We start from the raw sequence: 12,376 nt of genomic DNA, 5'->3' as shown, positions 1-12,376 counted from the left end.
GACACCTTTGTGTGAGGTTGTACAGTATGTGCCTCACCCTGCGTGTGACGGTGGGATCTCTCTGGGCCTTGGAGATCAGGTGGCCCAGCAGGGTGGTGGTGCGGAGGAAGCTCAGGCGGATGTTGGTGGCCTTTGTGAAGTCTTGCAGCACTGGTGAGTAGGTGAAGTTTTTGGACCCCGGCCGCCCGTTGACCAGAGACACCACAATCTGGGCAACACAAATTTATTTCACAAAGATCGTTTTTGATACCTCATGAAATATAGCAACTTGCTATGATATTTTACCTCTCCGTTTTCCAAAGGGACGATCCGTGAGTATTCTGTGGTGCAGAGCTGGTCATCGTCATTTAATATACGAGCATTGGGCTGCTTTCCAAACTTCTCAATACACTCGCGCTTTGAATCTGCCAAAATAAATTTGAAAAGCCTTTTAATCTTTTCTTTCCTTTTTCATTTTAAAGCAAAGACAATAACATTATCACATGACTGACTTCTGTAAAGCTACTCTCTATCACCAATCAATATAACATTTCACATAATATTTACAGGATTTTAAGTATTATAATATTAAGAGAATATGTATCAAATGTATTGGGCAGGGGATGAAAATTATAGGAAGAGTCATATTTGTGAAAAAGGAAACAAAACCTTCAAGGGATTTAAAGCTCAGCAAATGAGCAGTTAAGAAGTGGCATCTGTGATGAACTCTTGAGAGATCCTGACTGAACATGAACTTTCATCAAGTAAAAATGATAGCAAACCGAAACTCTGAGATTGTAAATCTGATGAGTCACAGCTGTGTCTCTTGGCAGTCTGTGTGCACAGGTGCCTTCCGGATATTAGGCATCATAACTCAGATTTGCCAACTCAGCAAAGTGCGAGTGCGTAGTCAGGTAAGTAGTTCAGGTAGTTTGAAACATTTACAGGACTAGTTGTGAAGGAATTTTCCTCCTTTACTTTAGACTGAAATTATATAGGGCTACCCTTTGGCAAAGTGAAGTCATCTACAAACCTAAAGTAGGTCACAGCCTTTGCTTTTTCTTTATTATTTATGCATCCTCTCTGACTGTTTGGCTGACTATACTATGACGAAAACCTGACAATGTTGAACACTGAGCACCCAACGTATCGTACTTCCACTTAGGTTATGACAAATCTGACAGACAGACTGACTGACTGTCTCTGCACTGTGTGTCACTGGTAGGTAGGTAGGCTTAAAACTTGTTACAGCAAACTACTGCCCAATTGGATCTTCACACATATGTAGCTGCGTAAGTTACATATGACCATATTTTGGGACACTAGTAAATCTATGTGGGTCTAGGTTTCTGCTAAATATTTCTTGACAGGAGGTATCCTTCAGAATTGGGTTGGCATTGCACTGTGCTTCACATGTATTGCTGATCTTATTTGATAAATTCTGCTGTGTAAGTCATCCAGGTCTCCTGAAGTATGAGTGGTTCATCTTCCACCACACTAGTAATTAAGTGTGAAATGTATTCCATGTCACCACTTGCTATTGTCTACACACACACACACACAAAAACAACACAAAACATAAACGTTTAAAGTCTAAAATTCATCCTAGAATTCATTCAAAGTTTTGATTTCTTTTAATACACCATAATCACACATATTTCCTGTCTTAAATTCTTGAGCAGGCTGATCAGTGTGCCATAGCAAACAAAATTTAATCCATCTCCACAATGGGTCTTTTACTGAGCAGATATTTAGACTTGTCATAGCAGGAAAGACACAGGTGTAATTAATAAAGATAATATAATGGCTGCATTCCATTCAGCAGTGCCAGTTCTGGGGCTCCGGTACTCTACATGCCAGATCTCTGGCATGGCTTAGTGGGCCATTGTTAACATTATTAGTTACACCTGTGCATTCCCTTATATAACGCGTCAAAATGTCTGCCATGAAAAAGACCCAAAATATGGCATTTATGATTTAACAGCAGTTTATTACAAAGACACAGTAATCGTCCATATCTGTGTTTTTGTGATTTTGACAGGATTTTGTTAATGAGTGGTTGCTGCTTTTGTGTTTTTGCACTGTACAGTGTTTGCACTGAAATCACGTTTCAATCTTTTGTCTATTTATTCCAAACACATTATTGTTGCATCTGAAGAAAAAAACCTGCAGCTAAGTGCAACAAAAACAAAAAGTATGAAAGCTTTCGACAACTGAGGATGAGTAAAAATACTACTGTGTAACAGTGAAGAATAACGGATGTTTATTTACAAGAAAAAATACAAACATGCATTACAGATTTACCAGATTTATTTATAAATCACAGACAGCTGGGGGACTGGTAGCTTATGTGTAAGCAACTTTAGCTTTGATTTTCCAGCCCATAATCAGGAAGGAAGTATGGTTTTGTTTTGTTTGCAACTAAAACGTTGCAAAATACAATCACATGGGAACTTACGTGCAAAATACTGCCAGGGTTTGAAGGTTCTCCCGTTGTCTACAGAGCGCTCCAGCACCCAGAGGTCAGGACGAGGTGAATTAGCAAACTTGATGAGGACGTACGCCACATGGAAGAGCTAAAAACCAGAACACAAAGAGGCAAAACAAAAAGCAGTCACTGGTCTGAACGGATTTTGGCATAATGTTGCAGTTTCCTGTGCTTTACTTTCTCTATCAAGTAAGCCTCCAGTTTTGGCCGGCAGCTCTGACAATACTCACGTTTCCTTTCTTGTGAAAACAACAGTACAACCTCAGTTTGATAGTAGACCTATCTAAAAATAAGCGCCAAAGAACTAATGACTTTAATGAGGTTTCTTCCATTCCACTGAATCAAGGACAAAGCTTCCTGTTCTGAGCTTTTATTCGTGCAGCTTGATTTCTGTGTGGCCATACAGCAAAGTACAAACAATTCACCAACATTTGTCAGCATGGAGTCAATAAAAGTGGTGCAGGTGCAGCCAGGTTAGTGAAAAGACATTAGCTAAGCCCACATGATCTACGTCTGTTCTCTCTGAACTCTTTATCTCCACCTTGCATCTGGATATACTGGCCATACAAGGGCAGAAAATGATGCCAATGACTGCTTCTGCCAACAGGGAGCTTTCTGTCAGGATCATGACGCTCAGACCAGTGTTTCCTTTGCAGTCCATCAACAATCAAGCCCTAAAAGCGGGTGACTTCAGCTTGATTGAACATTGTACAATGGAAAGGTAATTGTGATAATCAAAGCTCTCTTTGTTATGGTCTGTCATGGACTTGGTATAGGTTGGAATTTCAACCCGTGACACCAACCTTCACGTGACACCTGCAGTGTCAACAAAAAGCCTCACCCACTCCTGACCACCACTCCCCTGTTATTTTTTTTGTGGGGCGTATCTCCGCTCAATTTCAGTCCTTGTGTGGATCCTAAAGCAACATTTAACATGTTTTAAAAAAAAAAAAGGGCACCCGAGGCATATTTGCTAAACTGATGACACCTTACCTCAGGATTTAGGTAATGAATGGAAACTGTGCATGAGCTATCTAAATAAAAGACATTTCTATAGACTGTCTTCTCTTTGAGAAGGATGAAGGCAGGCCCACACTCGTCCAGCATCCCTCAGCGCCTTGATGAAAACCCAGCGGGCATTTGAAACATTCAGGTTGCTATCTCTCCTTGCATGAGGCAGGCTATGCTGCCACTCATATCAAAGCAAAGTAAAACACGGCAACGGCTATGCTGTGGAATCATGGACTGTGTCAAGAAGAATCCACAATTATCTTGATGGACATCTCCCCCCCAACCCTGAAAAGTAATGGCCTCAAGTTCAAGTAGTGCTTGGGTTGATGGATTGTGAGAGAGTTCAGAGGTCAGCTGGGAATTGTCTGGCATAGTTCTCTGAAAACTGTTCCTAATAACATACAACAAAAACATTAGGTTGCAAATAGCCTAGAATAGTCTTTTTGACTGTCCTTTAATCACTGTCGCCATTGACCAAAACAGTCAATCTGTAAGTAAATAAAATAGCTTAGAATGCCTCTTTCTGGCCTCCACTTTGAATGGGGTGTGACTTGAAATTAATCAGAGAACACTTCCACCCACAAGCAACAGGATGTGCAAAAAACACACAAAAGACGTGGGCTGTCATCCAGCTAAAAACAGAAGCAAGGCTTTTCCAGAGGAGCTGCCTTCTATCAATATGTTGGTTCTGCTGAGGACCAGGAGGAAGTTTAGTTCACACGAGTGGCAATGACGTTGGGGGGTGGCAGGGAGAAGGGGGTTGGAGAGTGAGATGGGGGGAGGGTCAAAAGAGTAAGAAATAAAAATAAAAGAGTAGGGGTGGCTAGAGACGTGCTGGCTGGCATGCAGACCCATCTCAGATTCCAAACATAGCGCCACATTCCCCTTCCCTCCTAATGCCCCCAAAGCATAGCATGCCACTGCTTTCAGGAACCTGTCACTGACAGCAACGCACAGCAGTGAAAATCTTCTCCACTGGCACATTTGCAATAGTTTACCTGTTGTTCTGCGTGTTAACTAATATGAAAGATAAGTCAGCTACACCAACTGAGGATGCTTCATGTCATGTCAGTTTTTGCTGAATGGGTAATTGCGTACAAGTTTTACCTAGATGTCTGGTGTGTATCATTTAACAAATTGGTACCAATAACCACAATTCTGACAAAAGCAGTTGATGCCAGTGTTGGGCATTAGGTTCAGTGTGTAACATTTAGGAGGAACTGATGGAAATCCTCTACTACAGAGTCTGTCATGCTGAACCAACATGTTTCTATGGTAGCTCAGAACAGACAAACCAAACAATGACTCTAGAAAGTAGATAGTAGTTTCTCCTACATGCTAATAAGGCAAGCTGTATACAGATGGTTGCAACTTCACCGCCTGATGCCATTAAATCTTACGCACTGGACCGTGAATGTGAATTTAGTCAGTACTAAAAATATACACATGTACTTAGGCCTACTATTGAAGAACCAACAAATGATGTTCAGTATTTTGTCTGTATCATACCACTTCTTATTTACTCTCACTGCTATGGATGAGTAAATTCTTTGATCTAGAGAATAATGCAAACCCCATGCATACAACTTTACTTCTTTCTCACCAGGCCTGAATGTGGTGATGCCATTCACGGTTGTATCTAATGCTGACTTGATGCCAGTAACTGATTGATGGTAAGAAGAATCCTCCGGAAACAAACCCAGTCAGAAACAGATCTTGGAAGACAAGGCCTGTCCTGGCACAGCTTTCCTTAATTTCAGGCCTGTCTTTCCAACTGTGTACTGCCAGTCTAAACACACACTCTTGAAATATGTCCAGCACCTACGTATTGTTTGCACAGAGCATGAAATATTGTGATGGCATGCTAAGCACATCAGCACAGGATTCTAGTGGTGTACAAAGACATGAAACAGATTGACAAGCTTGTGGCAAAAAACACTTGGAATAACACTTGAGCGGAGCCACCCTCTGCCCCTCCCTGCATCTGCAGCCTCAGGCTTTAGGGAAGAGTGTCATGCCAGGAGGTTTAGAGTAGGAGGCTGTGGGTGGGTGTCAAAAAGGTCAGGGGTTGAGTTGTGACAGGTATGAACTGTTTGACACCTACCCTCTCTGCCTTCTTACCCCATCTCAAATTCCTGACCTTGACCCTCCATAATTGTGTCACATATACAAGGTATAACATATCCAGATCTCCTCTAACCTTCTAATTAACATGACAGGGCAACACAGCCAACCAACTCCCTCATGACCAAACACCATTTTAACAACCGCGTATTAACATTTTCCCTTTCAGTGCACTTGTAGCAATGTGTAAATGCATTCTGACAAAACACACACTGTCGCATTCTTAAATCTGTTGACCCATGACATTTCATGCCCACTGTCTGTGTGTGTTATTATTTCTGAATTGTTGACCCCTGACAGTTCATGCCCAGTTTGTGTATGACAACTCAAGAGTGATAAATGTGCCCCCTTAAGCGTGAACTGTAGCAGCAGCACTGCTGCCACTACACAGACGTCCTGCCCTCTAACTTCATACATGCCTGTGCTTCAGTTTATAGAGCTGTGGAGCTGCAGTGTTTCATACTCAGTGAACAATCAAACTTCTCAAAAAAGTCCTCATTGCGTGACCCTTTGCCAGTTACTCTTGTTGCTGTGCCTGCCACGTGGATCTCTTCAATTATAATCTCTTTGTCTTGATCAAATGAAGTGTACTCTAAAATGGACTGGTTAGGAATTCCTCACAGCCTTCTCAATAAGAAACTATAGTGTCTGCAACAATTATGGTTCCTTTATTTGTTATTCTAATGTTATTGTACTGCCCTAATAGCAGGTACTGTATGCTGCCATGAGAAGATGAGACGTGTGGACGAACTACATTTACTAAGTGTTTTGGTTTTTTTTTCAGGGTTTTTAAAAATCCATAATTTTCCTTTTACTGAAGTACTTTTTATCACCAGTATTGTATTTCATTACATTTCAAGTCACATTTGTTACAGAATAAGAACAAAAAGTCCTGATAAACTATGCGAGAATTGAGCATAAGATGAGTCAGGGTGGTGTGAGGGTGCGTTTGGACCTGGTCGGGATTGGCAGTTAGTGAACAGTACCAAAAAGTACAACGACACAGTAAAATTAAGGACTTTAACTAGCTCATTATGGTTATGGTTATGGTCAGTGTTGTACATGAATGCACTAAAAGTACACAGTTCATTGAACGTTAGTTTGCAACTAATGAACATGCACATGAGCGTTGTTACCTCCCGCAAGAGTTACAACCAGCACAACACTTGTTAGCATTATTGTACTGGGGCATAGTCAAAAGAGGTTGCATCTCCCATTGATTTAATGTACCACCTCCAAATCAAACACACTCACAATGTTACATGACCTATAGGTGCACACTCTAGTCTGGCTAACATGCTATAATGCTATTATGCTCATGGTGGTCGCTCCAGCAGTGACTCCTGTGTTCACTTAGGATCTTCTACCGTCAGGGAGGTGGGTGAGGCCTTTCTGTTGTTTTTGACAGTCCCTGTAATACAGTAATTGTGACTGTAGAGCCGCATATAGCTCAAAATGTCTAATAAACTTTAAGGAGTGCAGTGGGACCGGAGAGGCTGAGTGGACTGATTATATTATGCATTGAGAATGGTCAGTTGACATAGAGCAGATACTTGCGGTGCACAAGACTCACAGAATAATGTGCAGACAAGTGATTACAACAACAAACTCACTACTGCGTTGCTCAGCAAAGAACAGTACATTTTACAAGTACTTTCACTTTACAGTACTTTTACTTGAGCATACTATAGTACGCCATATCCATATCGGTCTAAATCTAATCTTATCTACAGGCAGGAGATGTAAGCTAGCAATCTAACATCAATAAGTACATTTTCAGCAAGTGCAGTCAAGAAGCAGATATTGAATATCCTAATCCCAAATTCCAACCGCATAGTACCACATAGCCAAGAGGACTAAATCTACAGTGAGATCAGAATCCTGACAGATAGAGGCCATCTGAGCGAGCTCCTGAGAGGTTGATGTGAGATCAGAGGAATGCAATTCAAAGGAGAGGAGGCATCGCCTTCTGTCGGAGTGCATCAGCCCTGCCAGACACAGCAGTTGCCCTCCAGTGTGTAACAATGCAATGTGCAACTGTTTGTCTGTGTGCAACAGGTGGGAGGGGGAAGGGGAGAGGGGTAGTCTGGTGTATTTTTCTCTGTCTCCATGACAGAATTAGTTATAAGGTAACAAAGAAAGATTGGCCAGAAGTCACAAGAGAGAGCTGTAAGTGTAGCAGAAAACATACAGTATATTCGAGTTTCTACATGTTAGCAAAACTTCACATTGTTGCAGCTTGAGGTGTAGCTGTTCGAGAATTGGTTCGGTTTGCTTTTCTGTTTTTAACACATGCTGTCCTATTTATGAAAGCCATTATCAATTATATAATGCCCATTATTAAATAACCTTAAGAAACCATTCAAATGGCAATATCTATTCTATAAAATTTAGTATTAAGATCAATGTGTTCAGGTTGTCAGGAATGTGAGAAATTTTGTATTTTACCAGTTGTTATTTGTTAAATAATCTCTCTGAAATGATTAAATGATATAGTACATAATCTTTGTTATGTGGGAATGTTTGTTATAGTTACTAAAAAACTGTTTACTCAAAAAAGTACAAAGAGTACAAAATATAATTATTCTGCAATATTGGAAACTATTGTAATATGGCAATATTTTACAGTATTTCCTTCCAGGTCTATCAATGACCTTAATTAAAAGCATGCACATGGGTGTACTATTCATGAAACAGCCCTATCAAATGCGTCTAGGAAAACTCCTGCTCTCCAACACATCCCATTGCATCAATGCCTGCGTCAGTAAACCTGTGACCACCGATTAGCATTCCCATATATGAATTCATGACAAAGGCCTTGAAAAGTGAATAGATCCCACATTAACCCCCACAAGCCTTTCCACATCGAAGCTCCAGATTTAGGGGGAACTGCGGTCCAAAAGTCACCCGTGATACACTCGCCAAGCCAGACGGCTATACTGCTAACTAGCACGCGGTGGCTGTTAGTGGAGTAGTAAATATCTGCTGGGTTGGCCTGGCGCCTCAGGCAGCCTGGCTAAAGACAGGCACTTACATCACCTCCATCGTCACCACAGCAATAGGGACATGTTTAACAGTCAATCTTGTCACTAGGGTAGGACAGAGCCAGCTGCACTGCATGAACAAATATTTATTACCAAGCATATACAACGGGATGGATTTTTTAGATTATATATTTTAAAAAAGCACAACACATGACACCTCAATTACTATAGGATTATAGCCTCTATTTGCAAACCACCTGTTGTATGATTTGGAGGGATGCAGCCATGCACAATTAATCCACACACAATAACAACCACACATGCATCATGTTTGGTGCTATCTGATCGTTTACTCAGTATGAGGGCATTTGTCAAGGGAAAGAGGAATGTTTTCAGTCTGAGACTTGTGTGTTTGTGTGTGTTTTCTGTTTAAGTACTTTCTCACCACCAAATTACACCACCTCTCCATTTCTATCCATTTATCTAGTGAAAAGAGAGGACCAGGTCACTTTCAGTGAGGCTTAAAAAGAACCCAACCTTTGTGAGAGCCCGTGAGCACAGAAAGGATGTCACACAATACCGCCTAGAAGGATTCAAACACAAAAGGGGGCAACGGCTGCAAATAAAACATTCAAACCAACTTCAGTGGGAGGTGGACCCCTGAGAGAGGGGATTAGGTTTCAGGGAATGTCTCTAAAATTGAGTTCTTGGATGCTTTGTCTGTTGACGATTGCAGAACTGTGAGCAGTGCCAAAGCCATTGCACTAACCTGAACCAGATCTTTCCTGTCTTCCAACTTTATCCTTCAAAGTCATGGTTCCTGCCCTTACTCAGATACCCTACAAAGTCGAAAGCATGTATACGCAGCTTCATAGCCTGCTGAACAAATAGCCTATAAATCACATAAAAAACTAGATCTGTAATCTGTCCATTTAAAGCCACAAAACCACCACGCAAAGCTCCATCACCAACACATTAAACACCTGTCACCCACAGAGCTAATCCACAGCCTTAAACTTAACATAAAAATACCAGTCAAGTCCCTTGTACAACAATCCAGTGACTAAACAGAACTTCATTTAAACCAGTAATGTCCGATGTTCATTGAGTACTGGACACCAACCATTCAAAAGCAGCTCAGTCTCATCAGATGAGAGACAGACAGCAGTAAGCCCCGGTATGTTTGCCTCACATGGTCTACTCTGGGCTCACTCAGGCAGATAAGCACATGCAGTCAGGGCTCCTAAAATACATTCCCCAGAAAAAAGGAGTGACTGACATGTCTGATACGTGGTGTAAATGTTTACCAGAACAATGGCTTGCCTACTGTGTCCTGCAAATAGTTTACCAAGGGCACAATTTCCTGGAAAAGTGGTTTTAAACTTTAAATTGGATGGACAAGGAATGGTTCACTGGTTCTTGACATATGAATGCATTTGGGTGAACAAAATGAAAAAGAGATAAACATACACAAGGCAAAAGCTGTATTAGCTTTAACAATCAACAATCTGTCCTCGCATAAACAACTATTTTTGCCAACTACTCTAGAGGTTAATCAGCTTTATGCCAAACATCATCCTAATCCATACAGAAGCAAGCTGAAGATCATTGAGGTTATTTCCTCACTCAAGGTAGGATTTGTCATGGGTCACGGGTCAAAAGCCAAAAAGTCACAAAAACAGAGAGCAGCTAACCTGCTTGCATTGGCTTGTCTGAGACACATGGCTTATCGGGAGGAGAGCTCTGAGCTGGAGACGATTTAGAGATTGATCATGTCACTAGAAGCCCTCAGCCTCTGGGCTGGTAGTAGCACCAAGATTTGAAGATAGATTGAGTGAAAACAAGACTAGACTACAGCCCTGCTAGCAGCTCTGTGCAAAGAGGTAAATCAGCATGCTAACATTCTCACAATGACAATACAAACATGATGATGTTTACAATAGCAGGCCATGGGGACAAAACACCAAACGGTCAATAGGGTTCATTCTCTGGAGACCATCAATGGCAATCCATCAAACTGTTTTTGAGATATGTCAGTCTGGACCAAAATTACAGACTGTCCGAGAGACCAACACCTCCAAAAGATTTTATTTCTAATAATGCTGAAAATGGTATTTCATGCCCAGTTCTGGTTTAATTTGACTGAGAAAGTATGGAGTTAGTCAGATAGCTTTAAACTTGGTAGACCCTTTTTCAAACAACCCTCTTCACAGAAAAAACGGAAACAGCTCTCTCTTTGAACTTCACCCTTTTAACATAAACATCAACTTTGCCATTATCTAATATATCTACTGAGAGCCACGCAGATAACAGCAGAACAGCCACCTGCGTTGGTCTTGAAAGAAAACCACAACCCCATTCAGCTAGGTCTCACCCACATAAATCATTGAACACATAATTTATCCCTGTGGATTTTTTTTTTTTAATCTACAAAGCTTTCAAAGCTTCACGTGGAACAATCAAACAACTTGACAGCTTTATTCCTGTCTTGGTTAATACATGAGCTTGTATTTGTAGGGTGGAGGAGAGCAATAAAGCACACTGGTTGGGAAATAAAACTCCACCTAAAGGAAACTTCATTCCAAACCCAAATCATTATCTGTTTTAAATATAAGCAGTGATACTGTATTGATTTTCAGTCTTTTCTTTCTTCTGTTTATATAGGAGTGCTTGCTAAATCTGTTGTTTTCAGTAAAGAAGAATGCTGAGCCCTTTTTCTTCACAGAATTTCAGTGCTAAAACAACCATATGGCTTAAATGGTGGCAGGTGAGCATTGTTTACACTCTTGGTGGTTGCATCAGATGCTATGAAAAGAAAAATGTGTGTGACAGGTGTGTGTGTGTGTGTGTGTGTGTGTGTGTGTATGTGGTGAGGTGGTGGTGTTGTAGTGAGGGAGGGCAGAGTGTTGGGTGGTTAGTAGTCACCGTCAGGAGATCTAGCCATGCTCTTTTTAGCACACCATAATGCAATAACGCTACTTTCCCCACTCCCAAATAAACTGAGCATTACCACGTATTAAAGTCAGACATCCCTACAGGCCCTGCATGTGTCCATCCTCTTGTAAGTGTGGACTATATTTAACCGTGCAGGATCTTTTGCTCAGCTCGGTCTGTCTAAAAACAGAGATAGAAAAGCCAACACCCATTGTCTGACACAGTGCCCAATGGGAGCCAAATATGCAACACGTGTAGAGAGGAGCTCAATTGTTGCTCTCTTTTTGAAGTCTACTCCAAAACTGGTCAAAACCCTTCCTCACACAAGAGGTCCATGCCTCCACCTGCGCTCCCCTGAATCTGATTTCACATCCTTCTGATCCCTAATCCCAAGACAGAATTCCTCTCTTTCCTCACAGTGGATAATTGAGCGTGAGGTGCAATTTTATGGGCCGTGAGCCAAACTCCTGCCAGAGACACGGGTCATGATGGAAGCATATTCGCTGGCCAAAGGGGCGTGAATCTGATTCCTGGCAAGCACCCAACTGCAGCCCATTATTCACATGATCACTGCTGGCTGAGGTGATGAAGCTCAAACTGAAAATATCATCATGTAACACCTTTAGGATATGTTGTGAATGAAACACCATGTGTCAGGCAACTTTATCCTTGCATATACCCAAAACAAATGAGCAGCAGCAAAACACAATGCTGAAGGAGAACATGGTGCAAAAAAAAGATTGCAATTTCCAATTTTACACCAGTGATGGTGCTACCCACCTCTCACAAATGACATAGCTCATATCATATCAAAGCTGCAGAGACCAAAGCAGAAAACACTTTCCTTCAAACTGCC

The 12,376-nt window shown here is 41.4% G+C and overlaps 1 protein-coding gene across 1 annotated transcript in view; it reads right to left on the bottom strand.

The window, feature by feature from the left end:
* Positions 1-12,376, bottom strand: part of LOC127365175 (laminin subunit alpha-3-like) — a 54,125-nt gene that overhangs the window by 40,417 nt on the left and 1,332 nt on the right. Inside the window, 3 exon segments of the mRNA XM_051403025.1 lie at positions 38-208; positions 286-404; positions 2,438-2,555. Coding sequence (XP_051258985.1) covers positions 38-208; positions 286-404; positions 2,438-2,555 — 408 coding nt within the window.

The sequence above is a fragment of the Dicentrarchus labrax genome, unplaced genomic scaffold (genome assembly GCF_905237075.1).
Source record: "Dicentrarchus labrax unplaced genomic scaffold, dlabrax2021, whole genome shotgun sequence".
NCBI lineage: Eukaryota > Metazoa > Chordata > Actinopteri > Moronidae > Dicentrarchus > Dicentrarchus labrax.
This window is presented reverse-complemented; position numbering and strand designations above follow the sequence as displayed.